General features: G+C 42.8%; 1 protein-coding gene across 1 annotated transcript in view; it reads right to left on the reverse strand.

Annotated features, from left to right (window-relative positions):
* Positions 1-19,686, reverse strand: part of MAL (mal, T cell differentiation protein (MAL blood group)) — a 237,153-nt gene extending 217,467 nt beyond the window's left edge. Inside the window, exon 1 of the mRNA XM_085611792.1 lies at positions 19,451-19,686. Coding sequence (XP_085467918.1) covers positions 19,451-19,567 — 117 coding nt within the window. The 5' untranslated portion in view covers positions 19,568-19,686. The remainder of the gene's footprint in view (positions 1-19,450) is intronic.
* Between the last annotated feature and the right edge of the window lie 1,713 nt (positions 19,687-21,399).

Below are 21,399 nucleotides of genomic sequence, written 5' to 3' on the forward strand. Positions count from 1 at the left end.
CCAACAACCAAAGATTTCACTTTCTTCTCAAACACTAATTCTACCTTTTCTAGAATTTATTAATAATTTACCTATAGACATGTATGCCACATGATTTACAGATTAAAAATTTAACAAATTTCAGTTTCAGACCACACCCTGATATCCTTTTCACTTATATTGGAGGACACCCACCCACCCTAGTCTACATGGAGAATGATTGCTGATATTGTTCTAAATTAAATTAAATCTGCCAAACGCCATTTCTAATTTTTTTATGGATGACCACACACTGACCAGCCCTCTAATCTAACCAACTGTGATGCATTGAAGGCATATATTTGAGGTGTTACTATATCTATATTGGCACATGAAAACAAAACTTTTAATGCACAGCTCAATTCCCTTGATAAACAAATTGCAGGATTAGAGTACCTCCTTATTTCTTCTAGAAATTCCAATTATAAATCTCTACTTCAAAAAGGATTATATGATTACATTATCTTATTAAGTAAAATAGCAGGCTTTCTAATCTCTAAGGAAAATGTTATTTTAACTCTTCTAAATCAGGGTGTTACAAGCTAATTACTAATTAGAACAAAGATATAGCACAGGATTTGCTATCCTTTTATTCTTCTCTTTATGATAAACCTGTACCTGTCCAAGCAGATGTTATTGCTAATTTTGTAACTCTATGTAAATTACCTCAGATCTCTGGGGGGGGGGGAAGAAGAGAAAGCACCTCACGGTCATAACACCTAGGGGTTTGCTTTTCACGACAGAACACACACTTTCTTTTTCTTTTATGAAGAGAAAGCAACCGATGATGATAAGTGGGTGTGCTAGTGAGTACCAACCAGCAAACCCCTTGGTGTTATGACCGTGAGGTGTTTTCTCTTCTTTCTCACACTTTTTCATGTTTGGGTGGGATGGTCCTATGTTGTATTGACATTTCTGTTATAAATAGAACACCTTGACACTTTGATTAGCGATAAGGATCGCTCTTGTGAGGGAGTACAGAAAAATATTGGAAACCCCTCTAGTGTCTAGTATTTTATAATAGGTGTTCAAGTCAAGTCAGGCCTCTTGTTTATATGTCTTAATCAAGAATATACTAATATCATTATTAAAAATACAGTCAAAACATTTCAGCATATGCTGTAGATTCTGTTATTTGTGGATACATCTTCTATTTCTGTTCATAATATTTTTCAACATATTCATGACTAAGCCCATGTGTATGGTTATACACTAAATGCCAATAAAACTGATTTATTTCCATGAAATATTTTATGCACTCTAAATACTTAGGTATTCTCTTTTCCAAATCTATTCAAGCAATGACTGATGTGACCTGCCCCAATCTAATAGAAAAAACAAAAGCCAGACTTGATAAATGGTCTACACTACACTTGAATTTGTGGGGTCGTATTGAAGCACTCAAAATGGTTATTACTTCCAAAATACGATATACTTTATCTATGCTTCCTATGTCTTTTACAGACAGCTTTTATACCAAACTGTACAAACTAAGGAACTCCTTTATAATAAATCTGCATATATTAGCTTTAAAATGTTTCAAATTCCTTAAATAAAGGTGGTACTGGTTTACCTGATTTCTTCCTGCTCTCTTCAGACTGTCTCATACAAAGTAGCCTATTTCTTCTATATAACTGTTTCTGGACCTCCTACAAAACTGTTTAAGGCAAAATTGACTGATACTAATTATTGGACTGTAAAACTCTACTAGGTTCTCTCAAACACCTACTGTATGATTCCCCTAACATCTCTAGTTTCGCGACAGATGTCTGGAATGTTCTCCGAAAAGTTTTTCATTTACAGTTATTGTTATCATATAAGATTGTTATATATACATTTTGTGTTCTCTCTTACTAATTCCCTAATAAGGATTGCAAGCTTTTTGACTTCCTTATATCTACAGCTATTAAATCCATTATGTTAAATTGGAATGATACTAGATCGTTACATATTCATGCATGGTGGGAATGGAATTGGATAACTTTTCTTAGAAATTGACATTTGTGCATGCTACCGCCTCATACTGATTCGAAAACTACTTCTTCTATGTGGTTTTGTCTTGATTCTTATATGATACAAACTAACACAATCTAATTTCTACATTTATTTCATTTTACAATTTTCACTACAGTAGCCCTCTCAGTTTGGTTATCTTAAACTCTGTTCAAGCATGATAATATTTTAATAAGCTTATGTAAGGTATTCTTTGTTTACTTTTTTTCTATTATTCCCACATATATTTCCTTACAATTACTGCAATATTTTGTTTGTGCTATTTAAGTTGCAGCACTTAATAAAATATTTTGAACAAAAAAAAGGAATGTTTAAACACCCATAAACTTGTCTTGAGTCTTTCCTAACATATTTAGGCTGCAAATTGAGCCATAAAATTAAGTTTACCGATTCAGCTGGGAGTGATTTAAACATCGATTCAATTATCCAGGAGACTTTCTGTGATGTTTCTTTATGTTGTTGGGTGGGCTGCTGCACTCCCAGCAGCCCTCCACAACATTAAGAAAATGCTTAGTGGTGCCCCTATGTGTACTACCTGGATCATTAAATATGATATAAAAGGCCTTGCAGGGCATTATGCAGCTCTCCTTGCCTGAAGCAATAAACCGCTCATTCATTATTCTTTTTTTTGGTTCTGTTTATTTTGTTTATCTGTGTCTTGGTCCCACTCAGGACATCCACATTTAATGTACACTTTGGGGCTACAGGGGGGAGCGCCAAGTCCAGAAGGCCCCTGCAGGATCCCCAGTCAAAAACTATCCTGTTGGACCTTTTACTTTAACTACATATGCCCCGGGGTCTCCCGGGGCCCCAAAACCTTTTTTGAATGCTAAGGCTGTGGGGGAGCCCCAAGGCCCTCTTAGCCTCTTCCAGGACCCCAGCCAGCACCCACCCTAGGTGCCAAAGGGAGCTGGATGTTTTTCTTTTACCATGAATGGCCAGTACAACCTGGGGAGCCCACACCCTTCTTTAATGTTGGGGATCACAGGGAGGACACAAATCCCCCCTTCTCCCCTGCCGACTCACTGCCAGCCCTTATCCTGGGTGCCCACTCCTATGCTCTTGCTTAGGCAGAAGCAGCTTCTTTTATTTGCACCAAATGGGTAAGAGCAAAGCTGTGTTCCCTGCCAGGGAGAGTGCAGGCAGGGAACTACACTTGTTTTCCCTGCCTGCACTCTCCCAGTTAGGGAACAGCACTGTGTCCCGGGGATGGGGTTTCCAAGCTACTCTATGCCATTGGGCCTTGTGGAATGAGGACCGTCACCTCCCCGGGGCACACAAGTAAATACTAAATAATGTGGGGGAGGTCCTACGGGTCCGGGGGCTAAATATGAAATGAATGCGTCCCCGGCAAACCTAGGGACTACCACCTCTCCGGGGCACTAAAGCAATATTAACGCATGGGGGCTCCGCCCCCCGCACACAGCCCCAGGGACTGCCATCTCCCCAGGGCAAGTCTTTCAAATTACATATATATATATATATTCACTTAAAAAACCATAGGTTTCAGGCACGTTATAGATAGGAATTAGCATTTAAAAAAACCTAAGAAATTCACTGAAAAAACCATCGGTGATAGAGTGGCAGACCTCCTCTCACCCTAATATAACCTTTGATACACACATTCAAAAATAGAAACTAAAATTAAAAATAAAATGGGCATACCAATACCAGTTACAACAACCTATTCCGTAATTCCAAGATCTACATACACATCCACTCATTCACCAACAGTCCTATATAGTCACTCAAACATGTACTCACTCTTCATATGTACTCATACACCTATACATCCTGTTACACACCGCCACTCATCCATAGAGTTACTCACACACATAGTCACTCATGCTAATAAAGAAACAAACATCCATTTACTTGCATATACAGTTAATACACACACAACTACACTTACTTCTACAGAAACATACTTACTCTCTTAAACAATCACTTATAGAAACACATAATTATTTATACGGGAACTCTTCCAATCTCTCACTCTCACATATACTCACTTATATACACTAATACTCACATATACTAGTTTAAAACATATGTATTTACTCATAAATACACTATTGAGACAGTCATTCACTCACTAACACACCCATACACACACTCATCCACCCATACAGTCCTGCACACATGCTGTCTTCAACACATACACACAGTGAGTCACTCATTCATGCATCTATGCGCGAAGTAATACCCCCCACTGAACCATACAGACACTCAGACACTCCTACTGATACTCAATAAAACAACTAATAACCCATATAGACAATCATGTAGCTACTCACCAACCCATGAAGCGACGTATACGCAAAGGGAGACACTGATACAGATATGTACATATTTAAACATTAGTGATGTCATCAGTGATGTCACTGACCATGTCATGAGTGATGTAATATGTGACGTCATCAGCAGTGCATTGCGGGGGCGTGAGTTATAGTTAGCTGACCTAACTATAACAGGGGAATTTCAATGGTTTTGTACTAGGGAAATGTCCAGCTAACTATAACACCCCTGAAACCTATGGTTTTTTCAGTGAATTTCTAAGGTTTTTTAAATGCAAATTCCTAACTATAACGCCCCTGAAACCTTTGGTTTTATCAGTGAATTTCAAAGGTTTTTTAAATGCCAATTCCTAACTATAACGTGCATGAAACCTATGGTTTTTTCAGTGAATATATATATATATATATATATATATATATATATATATATATATATATATATATATATATATATATATATATATATAAAACAAAGGTTACTGGGACATTATAGTTAGGCTCAGATTTCACGTCTACAAACCCATTGAGATTTAGCAGTTACCTGAGCTAACTACAACTGAAGCCCCGCAATGCACTGCTCATGAACCCCATATTACATCACTCATGACATAGTCAGTGACATCACTGAAGACACCACAGATGACAGATCAAATGACATCACTGATGACATCTTCAAGTGAGTGTTTTAAGAGTTTTTGGGTGCTAAACATATATACTAACCTACTACAAAAGTTAGATTAGTATACTAGTTATACTACTAATGAGTGATATCATCTCTGACATGTGTGATCTAAGTGGGTGTGTGAGTGGCTGTATCTGTGTGTGAGTGGGTGTGTGAGTGGCTGTATGGGTGTGTGAGTGCATGCAGGAGTGACTGAATGGGTGAGTCAGAGGATTTCTGACTAGATTCCTGACTAGGTCTGTAGGTGAGTGAGTGCGTGTGTCAGCAGTTGTATGGGTAGGTGAGTGGGTATCTGAGTGGTTGCATGGGTATATGAGTGAGTGTGTGAGTGGTTTTGTGGGTGAGTGATTGCTGACTATTGCTGAATGAGTGGCTGTGTGAGTGATTGTATGGGTCAATGAGTGGGTGTCTGAATGACTGTATCAGTGACTGACTGGGTGTGTAAATGGATGTATGGGTGACTGGCTGACTGTTTCAGTGAGTGTTTGGTTAAGTGTGTTGGTGTGTGAATGATTGTATTGAAGAGTGATTGTGTGAATGACTATATGGGAAAGTGTTGTATGGATGCATGAATGGGTATGTAAATGGTTGTGTCGGTGTGTGAGAGAGTGTGTGAGTACTTGTATGGGTGGGTTGAGAGGCTGTATGGGTGAGTGGGTGGGTGTGTAAGTTAATGTGTGGGTAAATAAGAGGGCATGTGAGTAGCTGTATGGGTGAGTGTGTGGCTATGGGACTGGCTGTACGGAAGAGTTACTGGTTGTATAAGTGGCTGCATGGTTGAGTGAATGGTTGTGTGAGTCAATGTACAAGTGAGTGAGTGGGTCAATGTACAAGTGAGTGAGTGGGTGTGTGAGTGTGATTGTCTATATGGAGGAGAGAGTGGGTGTATGAATACTGGTATGTGCCCGTGAATGGGTATGTGAGTGGATGTGTGGGTGAGTGTGTGGGCATACGAGAGGTTGTATGGGGTGAGTGGGTATGTGAATGGTTCTGTGGATGATTTAGAGATGTCATCAGTGATTTAATCAGTGATGTCACTGACCATGTTATGAGTGATGTAATATGTAAGGTCATAAGCAGTGCAATTTGGGAGGTAAGTTATAGTTAGTTCAGGTAACTATAACTGCTGAATTTCACTGGTTTTGTACGAGTGAAATCTGAGCCTAACTATCGCATCCCTGTAACCTTTGTTTTTTTCAATGAATTTCTAAGGTTTTTTTAAATTCTATTTCCTAACTATAACGTCCCCGTAACCTTTGATATTTTAAGAAAATTTCTATATATTTTTTTTAACTAGTAGTAGCGTTTTCAGAGTGGTGAACAAAGAGAGCGGGCCTCCAACCATTTCTCAGGAATACCGCTGTGTCAGACTTACTGGAGGTAACAGGAGGGCTTGTGGACCCCCAAGGACCCTCAGCAGCCAAGGGGACTTCTTCTCCCAACCGAAACATGTTTGCAGAGTGGTGGCGAAAGGGGGTGGAGCCTCCGGCAACTTGTCAGCCTGATTCTTTTAATTTTGTCTCTGGTTAGGAGGAGGTCGCGTGCCCCCCTTCTCTGGGCCCATTTTGTCACAGAAGACCCATCCTTGGGAGCCAGGCCTTTTCAAAATGGGGGAGGAGGCCGTGCAGCCCCCTTCTCAGGCCAATTTCACCCCAGGGAACCACATCCCCGGGGCGCAGACTTTTTTTATTTTGAATTGTTTTATTTGGAGGAGGGGGCCTCACCGGGCAGATATTGGCCTCAGGACCACATCTCCAAGGGCTCAGCCTACCAGTAATAGCAAAGGAGGCCATGTAGCACCCCTTCTCAGGCTGGTTTCAGCCCCAGTGACCCTCATCCACCGGGGCCCGGTCATGTCCAAAGGGGGATGGGGCAGCGCGGGTTTTCTCCCCAGGCTGATTTCGGCCCTTCGGACCCCATCCACCGGGGCCTGGCCATTTAAAGTGGGTGCCTCCAGGGCATCCACTCTCCACTGGGACAAAGGGGGAGCCTGAAGGCCCCGCAGTCCCTGTCGGCTCCCCAACTTCTGCAGGAGCTGGCTTTGCCTTTACAAATAGGGAGCTGTTAAACATGCATCTCCGTCTGAGTAAAAGCAATTCTGCTCAGCTTCCAGCAAGTGTGAGCATTTTTTTAATGCTCTCGCTTGCTGGAAGCTGAGCGTTTGCTGTGGCTTGGCAGGAGCGGTAAACCTCCTGCCAAGCAACAGCAAACTGCTATGTCCCGTGAGTGGGCACCCCAGGACATAGCAGGAGCTCTCCCTTGGGGGTCGTAGTCCCCAGGGCTACCTATGGCTCCAGGATGGTGGTCACGTAGATATTCTTCTTTCCTTTTTTGGGGGGCAACCCCCAGGGAGGTGATGGTCCCCAGGGATGAGTACAGCCTTAGAGGTTGGCCATGTGGCCCCCTCTTAATTTTTTTACTAGAAGATGGCCCCTGTAAGGTGGTGGTCCCTGGGTCCTGGGAGGGTCACTTAGGCCACACCAATACATATTCATTTTGGCCCCTGAGAGATGGTGGTCCCCAGGTGGATCCAAGAGGTCCACCCATATTATTACGTGAGCCACAGGGAGGTGGTGGCCCCTAGAACATGGATCCCCAAGGGTCCAACAATTACTGTTTGGCATGTTGCCCCAAGAAAGTTGTGGCCCTGGGGGCCTGTGGGTGTCCAGGAGGGGCCATGTTTTAAAATGAATGAGCCACAGGGAGGTGGTGGTCCACAGAGCAATAATAAGCCCCAGGAGGGGGGCCCAGGTGCCCCATTCGTTCATTAGGGTAAATGCCCCCGGGACATGACCCACCATGGGGGTGATTGCTAACGAAGCATGGGAAGACACACTTCATTTTTTACAAATTTTCTGAAGAATTCGCAGATCCAGCACGACTCCGGCCCCAAACATTTTTGGGTTTTTGGGGGGTTCTGCTGGGTCCCTGTGGGATCCCCCAAAAAGCCTAGGGGGTCAGGGTATTTTTACCCTGCCCCGTTTGCTTTTCATTAACAAGATGTCTTCCAACACTTCCTTGTTTGAAGTATTGGCAGCCAATCAGATCTCAGCACGCGATAGGGAGGGGTTGCGGATCCTTCGCGTCCCTATAGATACAGGCTTGGATTTCTGTTAATATCTCTAAAACTACTGAATAGATTTGAAGCAAATCACAAAAGGCATTTCCCTGAACCAACATCTACCTTCCTGCTAAATTTTGTGTAATTCATTTCTGCAGTTCGGGCTGCAGCCGTGTCTCAAGTAGGACTGCAGCCGTGTCTAAAGTTCCTATGGAAATTAACATGGGAAAACCTTTGTTTTGGGACCCCCTTTTTCTCTGCCCCTGCTTGATGGATCACTTTGAGACTTTCACGCAGCTGATGTGAGTGGCAAACTAGTTTTGAAAATTTCACAAGGAGATCATCAAATGAAGCCAAAGTTATTGGCAAATGAAAAAAATTATTTTTCTATGGAAGCTAAGTCCTAACTATAACTACCTACTTGTTTTTCCTTTAAGTGCAAGAGTCAAAAGTGAGGGAGCTGATGAATGCCAGGGTTGTTAAATACCAAGGCTGCCTAGTCATGATTCCAGCATGTACCCTTTCTTTCAACATCCTACACTTCCTATCTCTTTATCTTATGCTTGCAGGTTTGTTTTTCAGGTTTGGCAGCTGATTTAAAGCCTCCAAGAGGCACCTCTGCTGAAATAGGGTTGTGTGCCGGATTGTTATCAACATTCCTAACTCCCAGGCCAGTAAGTTATTAGCAGGGCCAGACTGGGAGCCAGAAGTTGCTCTGGCAAAATTGCTCGAACCAAATCTGCGCCCTTCCTTTTCTCACTCTCTCTTTATCTTTCTGTTCATCATCTATCATGCCTTCTATCCTCACACTCTTTTCCCTTTCAAATCTCACTCCCTCTTCCTCTCTCTCTCTCTCTCTCTCCAGACCATTTCTCGAGCCCTCTGGGACTGTTGCATTTAACCTCTAAGAGCTGTGGATAGTGGCAAAAGCATCTGCAACTGCCCTGTGCTTTAAAAATTGTTCTCTTATGGCTGCAGCACACCGGGGAAATGCCTGATTGAATAAAAGTGTTGAGAACAAGGGACAAGGAAACCCTACTCACAAGGAGTCTAGGGTGTGTAAAGTATTTAACCAAAGAACAATGGCTCCTGTGGACTAATACAAACTTATTTATAATTATAAGGCCTGAACAATGGCAATATTCAGAGTTAAGATTGGTGTCAAAAAGAGAGCAGCCGAACACACCATAGAAGTCAATTGGGGTAAATAATTGTGTATGCAATGAGATGAAAGACACAACAATACATGTGTAGTATTTCAAAAAGAAAAAATCAACAATCATCATTAACATTAGTGAGGGGTCTCCCAGTGAAGTTTAGGAACCTATAAAAATTGTGACATATCTCGTGACATATGTATATGGTTTCCTTTAGAACATAAAAGCGACCAATATGAGGTATACATTTTGTAATCAGCACTTTATACAATGAGAGGTGCTGTGTATTGGTTCGTTTTTGCTAACAGCCGACGGCGTTTCAACCCTGTGTGCAATATAGGGTCTCTCCAGGACATAGAATTGTAGGGACACCTAGAAGAATGAAGGGATAACATCAGTATGTGGCTATTAAGGACAGTTATGCTTGTAAAGATAGGGGGGGCATTCTATGTGAAATACCTGAAGGATATTATGCACTGCCTAGTGTGGAAGGAGTGTCACTGTGAGTGCAGTGAAGTAAAATTACTCACAGGGCGACCCAGCCGGGCACTGTGTAATGAGAAAGGAACAAGGTTTTGTTAGACTGGGATTGATGTAAATGTCAGGTCCACACTTAAGTAAGGAGAAGGGGAACTGAACTTACCCCTTGTGAGGGTAGTGGTAGGCAGTCCTAATGAAGGATGGTGCATCTGGGAAAACCTCGGAAATCAGTCCGCAATACCTGCGGGCGCTGTATAAAACAAGGATGAGGCTTGTAGATATGCATTTAATAATGCGTGTATCACAATGAGCTAGGTAATTAAATCCGACTTACCCAAACGGGTGTGTCTGAGTGCTGAAAATTTGGAAGCGAGGCCGAACACCATGCTTGTTCGTGGCGTGACGGGCTCTAATTCCGTCTACTTGTATGCGTTACTGGCAATCAATGGCAGGGAGGGATCTAGAATGATAACGAGTAATTGGTATGCTGTAATATGAGCATGCCTAAGGAATTACTTAAAGTGGGCTGTAGGGATAATATTGTTTCTCACCTAGCGATTTAGAATGCAATCGTGCCTCCTCCCGGGATACTGCAGGGCAGAAGAGCGTGAGTCTCTCTGCTCGGTGAAACGACAATGGGCTGCCTGCCAGTGAGAGGTATTTAAGGAATATGTTCCCGCCCGCGTATGGTCGAGTGTCAGAACAGCCACGGCTGTGGAATATTGCAAACCGATCCGGAAGCAGTAGAGAGGGACAAAAGACTGGTGGTGATGTATCATGCACTGTGGCACCACATAGATGTATAGCCTACTTAGAGTCAGGTGATATTCCAGGAGACTTGCACAGCATGTGCTGTATATTTTAAAATGAAGAGGTATTGCGTAGTCACGTCTGGTGTTATGATGATCAATGTGTTGATGTGCAATATCATAATTATTAACAGTTTTGAACCAGCGCGAGTGCTGACATACCAGTGTATCAATATCGGTTGCAGTACCACTTAAGCAATCATTTATAGAGGAAAGGGTAGCACATAATCATTATCACTTGCTATGGCGTGTGTTCACACTTAAATGCATATATGTTACATTTGCTAACGGTTACTGGATCACTATGCATATATGCCTTATACCCGTGCCATTGTTGCAAAATTGCGTTACTACTCAATGTTCAAAGTTTCTGGATTACTATGCATATTATACAGAACACTGCCATTGTTGAAACATTTACTAAAATACTACTACACATGGTACAGAACTGAGTGCCAGTAGATGCAAAGTGCGAGACGCAGAGTGCCGTATGCAATGAGAGTTCCGTGAGAAAGCAGTAAAAGAATCAAAGTGAATGATAATGTGCCAGTGGACAGCAATAGCGATGGAGTGCAATGATTATCCAGTTAATGCACGCTTTATGGCTGCTTTAGTCTATTCTGGTATTCACACACTACGAATATATTACCATGGTTAGACGCTAAGTGTAGTAACAAAGCCATGCCACCCTTCGGCAGAGTTGAGTTCTTGGATGATAGAATTAGTGCGTTCTATCCAACGACTCTCTAGCCGCTGTAGTATTTGTGTCAGATCTCCTCCCCTTTCTGGGATGGATGCTTTGTCAATGACTTGCCATCTTATATCCTCTGCTGTGTGATTTTTGCTGGTGAAGTGATTTACCAATGAGGCGTTGGCTACTGAGTGTCAGATTTGGCTGCGGTGTTGTCCTATCCGTGCTTTGACAGGTTGTTGGGTTTGTCCGATGTAGGGCAGCCCACAAAGACATGTTATGCAGTATACAACATTTCTCGTGTTGCAGTTGGCAAAAAATTCAAGTGTGTGTTTGACGTTTGCATGTTCAAATGTCTTGGTATTCATAGTAAAGGTGTATGCTACACAATTCCCACATTTGAAATGACCCTTTATCTCTGGTAGGCTCCAGGTGGATTGCAGTGATCTAGTTGTTGGTGGTGGGTCCTCCAAGGAAGCCCGGATAAGGTGGTCTTTTACGTTTTTGCCACGTTTAAAAGCAAACATTGGAGCCTCAGTACTGAGCTCTATACTCTTGATGATGTGCCAGTTTTTTGTGACTAAGTTGCCGACTTGGTGGGTGTGTACTCCAAACGTGGTGACACAGATAAGCCTGGTGGTTACACATTTTTCTATTGGAACTAATAACGTTTCTCTGGGACAGAACCAGGCACGTTTTAGAGATTTTTTCACTAACCTATTGGGATAGCCTCTGGCCAACAGTTTGTCTTTCAATGTGTTAGCTTCTCTCACGTAGTCTTCTTTTGTTGTGCAATTACGGCTCAGTCGAAGAAACTTCACGAAAGGTAGACCGTCTCTAAGTACTCGAGGGTGATGGCTACTTTAGGCGAGCAGTGTGTTTCTTTTAGTTGGTTTCCTATGAAGAGAGGTGTATAGTGCCCCTTCTTCATATTGTATGTCAGGTCCAGAAAAGCGATATTGGAGTTATGTATTGTAGAGGTGAAAATAAGGTGTATCTGTATCTTGTTCAGATATATGACAAATTCATTAAAGTCAGACTCATTTCCTGACCAGATGAGAAAAATGTCATCTATGTACCGCTTCCAGCATTTTATACTGAGCGGTACATGTTTGTGTCAGTAAGGGCAAATTCATGTTAGACGTGATTCATGTATATATTCGCCAGATTAGGAGCAAAAATTGCTCCCATGCTGGTCCCAGAACACTTTTGATAGTAGCTGCCTTCTGAGACAAAATAGTTATGTGTCAGGGAAATTCGTAGAAGTGAAATGATGAAGTTGGTAGGTACTTGGGTGGGTCTAGGTCTTGTGTCTGGATGGTGCTAGGAAAAGGCGTATCATTACCTGAGAGAGGATTACTACAGTACTACAGGCATGCAGCACAGACAGAATACCAGGAGTGCCTGAAAAATGTACACATCAGAAAGGGTCACTTGGCAGCTACGTATAAACAACACGATAGTTACATTTTCTATGTGGGTTCAAGCAGAAATGGTTAAAAAGGTTCCCTTTGAGGGATCTCCCTGGCTCTTGTGTAGTAAACATTTCTGCTCACATTCCAGGGGATAGCTTCACATGATGACAGCAGATCAAATATCAGGGCCGGGAGCGCTCAGTGAACACGAGACTTAAACCTTAAAACAAGTTTTTCTTCAATTTCAGCCACGAGGAGTTACACACTCTACAAAGCCATTCACTGACAGGTGTCTTCCGAAGATACCTCTATTTGGCCGCCAAAATGAAGCATGACGTTACAGCCTTTAATCAAGCCCACTGAAATTAAGCAGCAGTGAGGAATACATTATGTATCTAAACTGACCACCGGCTTAAACCAACTCTGGGATACTCCTACAAGCCACTCAACGCTTAAAAAACTGGTCAGGATGACAGTTATACACCTCTCGTGGGTCGAGGACAAAGCATCCCTCTCGAAAAGGTCACATGGCTGGATGACCCTGAACACGTATTCCATACCAGCACCACAGACCTACCTTGATTTTGGCTATGCTACAACTACTAAAATGAAATTTTTCAAGTACATACTGGGCTTGTTACTCCGTATTCAGCACTTTCCGCATTGGCTAAAGGGTAAGGCGGACTCCTCCTGGCATCTATTCGGCTCAGCGCCAGAGGATCTGCTGCATCTGTTATGTTTCTGTAAAGAACTTTTGGAAGAACGAAAGCGTCTGTTAAAACGTCATTTTAATCAGCGTGAGTTACGCTCTCGAAGACAGTTCTTGCCTGCTTTGCTCCTAATGACCCACAGTGTAGCCTGGTGAAGTTCATGAGGGTGGTAGAAGAGAAAATGCCAAAACCAGATTCATAATTTATTATAAGATAGCATCCTAGCACAACAGCACTTCTATTTAGGGACGTTTAAAGTTAGTAATTTTTAGAAATTATTTTAATAAGATAAAAGATGCACACTATGAAATATAGTTTTACGACTGAACTCAGAATTGCTTTTAAACCTTGATGTTTTGTACTGCAATGGTTTTTATTAACTATGCAAATAAACCGACTACTGTGTTACTGGACAAAATTAGGCATCATGAAAAGAAAACTATGGAGCACAGTAGTATTTCTCTACTTAACCATGTAATGGTGACTGGGCGGAAGTGTCACCTCTTCAGTGCCGGATTAACACAGAGTAACATATAAATACAGTAGTCAGCAACTGAAACGCTGCCAGTTAACCTTTCCATTGCAACTGTAGTGTTTTTTTTTTAGGAACTGTGGATCCATTTGTGTTCGAAACAAATGTGTTTTTGTGGAAATTTGAAAACTATGCACCTGTTCGTTGATTGTGTGGCAATCGAGATAAATCCATAGTAATGTGAAAAACTCCACTGTTGAATGATCAAATACACACAGTCAGTGCTGAAATTGGAAAACATTTACTCTGGGAACCCATATATGGGGATCAAGTGGTGGCAGAGGAAAGTGGGTGGAGTCACGAGGGGGTAGAGCTTGAAACCCAGGGTCTGACAGTCAATGTATACATTTAATATAAAAACAATCTGCTGCAAAGAAATTACCAACATGGATGTATGTGAAAGTTAATATGTTCTAGCTTACTTAAATGGTCAAGAAGAAGTTGCATTGTAAAATGTCTTACTCGATTAAAACACCTCCTACAGAAATCTTTGCTTGTCCCTCGTAATTTGGAGGGGATGATAATAGTGGTAGGATAACTCACGTTGTTAACGCACTTCTGGGAGAGTGCTGGGTTTTTTCCAGCCACCGTTTTGACTCATAAAGTAGCATAGAGGGTTAATGTTCCTGCTGCGGAGCACATCGAGTAACATGTAGATCACAAGTTTGTATTTGATGTTAATAGGTAAGTGGGCTTTTGCTTTGGACACTGAGATCATTGTGTTGCTTCCACAGGTCAGAAGTTGCAAGCCTTCTAATATGGCACAGTGATCTATTTACAGCATAAGGAGCTACACACAAAGTGTAAGTCATGGGTTTAGATCCTAATTGTTTTTTCCTCAATCTGTTGTTATTTTAAGATTGCAAGGAAGGGTTCCTCTGGTAAGTTATAATGTCTTGCTAGTGCAGAGAACCACAATCAATGCGTTACACTTGATGTGCTGACTTTGCGTTTCTCCTGACCGTTCACTCTTAACGTATAATATCTACAAGTATGGATGATGAGTGATTCCTACACCTTATAACCTTCATTGTTTTATGTAACACTCCATATACATTGATTTACGGACTTGTATGATTTACTGTGCCTCTGTGTCTGACGTAAAGCGCTCTGTCACCCTACACCGGGATGAACAGCGCTGTAAAACAATTATATAAAGGAAAAGCAGGTCCCAGGTAAATCAATAATTGTATAATTACTCATACAGATAGATAAATCTACTATAGACCATAGGTTCTACCTTACCCGTTTTAGATAAGACACAAGGCGCGCAACTCCCATTGGATTCAAAGGGATTCAGCCCCCCACCCCGCCCAGGCGAGTGTGTCAGCCCAGGCTGAGACAGCTGACCGGGCTAACACACAGACAGTTTTTGAGCTTATCGCAGCTGCACCCCAGTACGTCACAGGTCTTTAAAAGACCATTTACGTGTTAACAAGGCTTTGTTGTTTATCCATCCCTTCATCTCCTCTCTGCCTATTGCTGGAACAATTAGCCCCCCCTGAAATTTTTAGTAGCCCCTCCCCCCAAAAAATGTGGCTCTAGTTGCGACTGTCTTAGACACTGTCTACTTTTTGGTAGCTTACCCTAAACAGGGTTCATGGTTTTACAGTTTACCTCTTTGTCCCTGTGATGGAATCGCAAAACAATCTCTTGCTCACTTTGGGGCCGATTCACAGAACTGATCTGAGATAAAATCCTAAACTTACTACTTTTGGTATTCACAGAAGGCATTTAGAAGTAGTAAAGTTAGGACTCCTAACTCTACTACTACTAAACTGAGACAAAATCCTAACTTTATGACTTTTGGTATTCACAAAAGGCATTTAGTAGTAGTAAAGTTAGGAGTCCTAACTTTACTACTACTAAATGCCTTTTGTGAATACCGAAAGTCATAAAGTTAGGATTTTATCTCAGGTTAGTTCAGTGAATCGGCCCCCTAATGTTTTTCTGCAGGTTTTATTCCCAACCCAAAAGGTCTTTTCTCCGACCCATCCTATTGTCATCAGGGGTTAAAAGAAATAATGCCAGTTTATTCCGTCTTTTACCACTAGAATCAAAATATTGTTACTTTGGTATTACTAGCTTTATCTGTGGAGCTTTGAAAATTAGAAATTCTCAGAAATAGAATAGGCTCAACATAACTGTACCATTTTTAACATTAGGTATCCTTGTACTGCATTTTAAATAGTGGCCCTTCTTAATCTTATCATTTATCTTTTATAACTGATTCATTTTACAGTTTTTATGTGTTTAAATTATTATAATACTTTTCGTTCAAGTGCTACGCTTTGAGCCATTTTGGTTTTACGTATCCCCAAGTTAAACCGACTGATAATTTTGTCTGACTCTTTTCCGGACTGACATCCCGCGTAACTTGGCAGTCCCTTTATGTGACCTTTTATGGACAATTTAGAGGTTTTAGTTTTCTCAGGTTTGTCTTAATCAAATGGTATTTTATTGTAATGATGCTGTAAAACGTATGCTTTTGCACTGTGACCTGTATTTTATCGTGTTTCAATATTTATTCTGTTCACTTTTATGGTTCATGGTTATGCCTGGCCTCCACCTTGGGGGTGCCCGGGAGTGGACGCCTCACAGGGAAAGCCAGGATGGGTTCCACAGCGGTATTCGTACAAGCGCCTTGAGACCCTTGCGGGTGAGTAGTGCGCTATACAAGTATCAAATTTAATAAAGATGGATGACTAACTGAGACAGATAAGTCATGCATTCATAAAGTAAAGGCATGTCTCTCACAAAGGGAGTTGAATAAAGTGAAAAAACCTGTCTCCTCTTAAGTACTCATGAAGTGACAGCAAGCTCTGTGCCTTTGTTTCCTACTCTTGCATTGGTGTTAGGCTCCAAAGGCTCCAAAGTCCTCCCAGCCAGGATGATACTTGAACAAAAGGAGGGCTGACTGCCCTTTAAATTAGGTTTTTGTTCTGGGTCCCACCTGAAAGTGAAAATAAGAAAGCCCCTTGCTGCCTGCAGGTTGCTGCTCAGAACTGAATGCGGCCAACGTGGGGGCTGCTGAATTATGTCCTGGTGTCGGAAAATGACACCAGGACAAATTCAGCATGTTTCCCTAAAAAATAGCTGCCCGAACTGGGATCCAGTGGGTTCCACCTACTTTACTGCACTGCATACAGTGGCTCTGCTTATACTTAAATGGTAGAGGCGTGACCGCTTCTGCACGACAACCATCTCTCCAAACACTGGGCGTTTCCAGGCAAAACGTCAGATCCAGGTTCAATGATTCTAGGTTGAAACCACTTCATGAGTGGTTCTGGGTGGGAGACGGAGAAAGTATATTTTCACGGTAAATGATTATTTTCTATTACATTCTAAAGAGGAACAGAGGGCGGATAGGTCGCTGCACCAATTATTTTACTCGCTATTATGTTTAAGATGACTATTTCTATAACCGTTAACGAATTAAATCGCACCATAGCGCGAGATTCTCTCGAGATAGGACCGATGAAGCCAAAGCTAAGTGATTATTTTGAAAAATAGCGTTTCAACCGCATTTTGAAAGCGTCAGAATAACTGTAAGCAGTGGCTTAGCAAAGGTCCCAAAGGCTCTTATGCGGGCAAAAAATATAGGCCACCTTGCCCTGCTTTGGCAGTAAAACACGAGAAAGCTAGTACGTTTCTAAGGGGCATATCAACAACAACCGGCGATAATTAACACTAAGCGCACTTAGCGCTAGGATAATTATCGCCGGCTGGCGTTGATTTTTATCACTGAGATAGCGTGCTATTAGCAACGCTTATCTCAATAGCGATAAAAATCCTCACGCTAACAGGCTAACGTGAGATTATCGCTGAAAACCCAGCGATAATCTCACGTTACCTTGTTGATAGGGACAGGCAAACTTAACCATGATATCCTCCTTCCATAGGATATCATGGCTAAGTCAGAAAAATACCAGACGTAAAAAATCTGCGTTAACCGCGGTTAACGCTGCTTTTTTTGTCTCTAACAGGGTTAGCGATATTCTTGATAATAGGAGAAATGTCGCTTAGTGACATTTCTCCTATTATTTTACTCTGGAACGCCCCCTTTGCATCTCATTAGAGATGCAAGGGGAAGCGTAGAGTAAAAGGGTGCTAACATGCGAATTTGCATGTTAGCACCCTGTTGTTGATAGGGTGCTAGTTTTATCTCTGCTTTTTTGGCTTTTAAAGCCAAATAAGCAGAGATAAAGCCCTTGTTGATATGCCCCTAAGTGTGTACAGAACTTGTTCATACAACCCGGTTCAATGGTATTCAGTGTGTCAACCTCGAAATGATGGCTCGATGAGTTGAGCCCCTGGGATTTTAAACACTTTCCCTGACGATCACAGCAGATGTCAGCGGCGAGTGTTAGCACTAGCAGCCAGATTGCAATGATATGTTGTGGGTCTTAGGATGCGTGTATTTTTATACTTTCCCGATTGCACCTTAGGGGTTAAATGATAATCACAGTACCATCGTTCCGACTAAATAAACGGTACAAGCTTGCCTCCAAATATCTCTTCAGTGGCTTTTGCTGTTTCACTCCAAACGCCTAGAACGGGGCAGCGCCGCATATGGCACATGATTTATCTGGCACAGAGAGGCAGCAATGAGATGTCGATTTGATCTTCGTTTTGAGTTTCAGAGGCGTGGTAGCTGTCATTGGTGCAGCAGGTGGGGGCACACAGGTAGGAAGACCCCTGCACCCCAATGATGACTGAAATTTAAGACCCAACCATATAGCCGGGGTCCGTTTTAATTGCTAGCATCTGTCCGCCGCCACAGTGTTGGTTTGACAGGGAGTGCTGCACAGACATGTTTCAAATATATTTCCCCTTCTGCACAATGCTGAGATGTATGATGTCAGTGCAAATACAGATAGCTTGATCATCGCTGTCGTATTTATCTGGAGATAAAGAGGTGGATTAAAAGCCCATTCCAATATTATATGCATTTGCTATGACGCGGCAGAATTCCACGCGTTTTGTCTCATAGCCCCTGCAGTTGCTTGCGCGGCACTCGAACACTTTCTGTTTCCTTCAGCGCATCGGCGTGTAAAGGAGGGTGCAGCACCTGCCCCTGTCCAGAGCGAGGATGTTGCAACCAGCAGTGCATCAAGAGCAGTGGAACAGGGGGCCCAGGGGAGTACGGGGCCACCCAGAGGCGCAACTAGAGCCAAATTTCGGGGGGGGGGGGGGGGGGGGGGGCTGAGCAAAAATTTCGGGGGGGGGGCTGAACTTTAAGCAATAGGCAGAGTGGAGCTGCAGGGGCTCTTAGAAGGGGTGAAACAACAGCGAGGCCTCATTAACATGCAAATGGTCTTTTAAAGACCTGTGAAGTGCTCGGGTGCGGCTGCTTTTTTGCATCCCGGGCTGCCACACACGACGGGGAGGGGGGGGGGGGGGGGCTGAAGCCCTTTGAGTCCAATGGGTGTTGCGCGCCTGGGGGCACCTACATCCAAATTCTGGCCGCATGGCATTACTTAAATAGGGGCATTGGACCCTTTTCCATATTACGTGAGAACCCGTGGCACACTTGCTAGTCACCATTCCAGAGAGTCGAATGAACGGAAATAGCGCCTACTTACCCAGTCGGTGAGCATGAGGAAGTCTGGTAGAGAAAGGCAGACTTTGAATCCCGAGGGTAAGCTGCCCGCGCTGACATCCCCGTACACATGATCAGGGTTGGCAGTTCCAGTCGCCATGTTGCTACTTTCCTGCTTCTTGGGGAGGCTTTACACACCTGCGCTGACCACCTCGGACGAACACTGTAGGTGCAGAAAGGCTCTGGCTGATAACTCCGCTCGCTCCTGGTTTGCTGCGCCACTTGTAGGCGAGGCTAGTGAACCGGTTTCCCCAGCTTATCTCACAGGCCCTTTTCCCGGCCTCGGGCAGTAATGAGATCAGGAAATTCGAGGCACACCTGTATCGGAATGTACAGGAGTACACACTTAACTGAACACAGGCATCCATGCACCTGTTCGTAAATTATTCGAATACAGAAATACGTTAACCTGCACTTAAAACAAATACATACACCACGGCGTAGAGGGGGGAAGGCCATAGAATTCACGGGGCCCACTGAACCAGCGTCGAGCCAGGGTGTGGCTTGATGTTAAGGGCCCAGGCAGGAGTCAAGCCAACCAAAAAGAAAGATTTTCGAGCTTTATGGCTACAGTCACGAATGATACTCTAAAATTGCCTTGTGCTCACCCCCTCACATTTACCCCTATACGCAGTCTCACGTTCACTGACTTACCCTCACCCTTTCTCACACTCATGCTCTATCTCTAGCAAACACTCACAGTCTTACACTTGCTCACACTCTCACTCACACTCAGTCTTTATAACTTATTTTTTTCTCGCTTTCTCTCTTGCACTCATTTTCTCTTCTCCACCAACTCTACCGCTTTTTCTTGCTTTCGGTCTCTTATTTTTGCTTCTTTCGTCTCGCTCCCCACAACCTTTCCTGTCTCCTTCTACTCCCTCTCCCTCTCTGCTCCGGCAAATCAGTGATAGGTAAACCATGAAACAACCTTTTCCCTTTACTTGTAATTCCAGGTAGAGCACCGGAATCTCTTAGTTTCCCTGTATAGAAAGTCCAGGTGTACTCAACATTGCCTAGCTGTCATTGGAGTTGGAATTAAAGTGCACAGACTTCTCTGAACGTCTCTTTCTTCTTCACCTCATCTGTCTGTGCTGAGCCTTGGGGCTTAGAAGAGGTATGTCTTTCCTAGGCTTCGAAGGTCTCATAGGTGTTAGATGATCAGGAAAATCAACAAGTTTGACGTGAGACAAAGTTGTATCCAAGACCTCAAATTGTGCACATATTTGTCGAATTTTCTTCATTCTGCACACCTAGAAATAATAAGTGTTTGTAGCCTAGGGCACTACAGTTTAGTATAGTTGCATTGTGTTTGCATGTGACATGCATAAGAGCAACCTTTCTTTTTCAAAAGAGCAACCTTTCTTTTTCACGTGTGGCAATAGTCAAGACCCTTACATTTTACTGAAGGTATATGTATAACATACTTCCCAATAGGGTGTTTCAGTCAGACCTCTTCGTCCATTGGTTTGTTATTGTGTCATTCATTTCTTTGTAGGCACACTATGATACTCAGAAGTAGTTCGCTTTGGCGCCAGCCAGGGATTAATATAGCAATGTCTGCCTTTTGAGATTAAAACATATTTTTTCGTTGAGAATTTTTTGTTCTCTTTTTCTAGACTGATGAGGGCCTGACAAATTTTCAGAACACTAATGTTAGAAATGGGATTTCTGGTTGGCTAGGGCATGCGCCTAAGCCAGGCAGAAACCACCACTCTAGTCAGGGCAAGAGTGTTACACACCAAGATAACCCCCTTGGTAGCTTGGCAGAGCAGTCAGGCTTATCTCAGGGGTAGTGTGTAAAGCATTTGTGAACACACTAGGCACACCACAAAAGAAACTCCACACAAGGTTATAGAAGAAATAGCCTTTGTATTACTCATAAACACATTAGAACGCAATCACATATGTACACTGTGCCACATGGCACTA

The sequence above is a fragment of the Triturus cristatus genome, chromosome 6 (assembly GCF_964204655.1).
Source record: "Triturus cristatus chromosome 6, aTriCri1.1, whole genome shotgun sequence".
Lineage (NCBI taxonomy): Eukaryota > Metazoa > Chordata > Amphibia > Caudata > Salamandridae > Triturus > Triturus cristatus.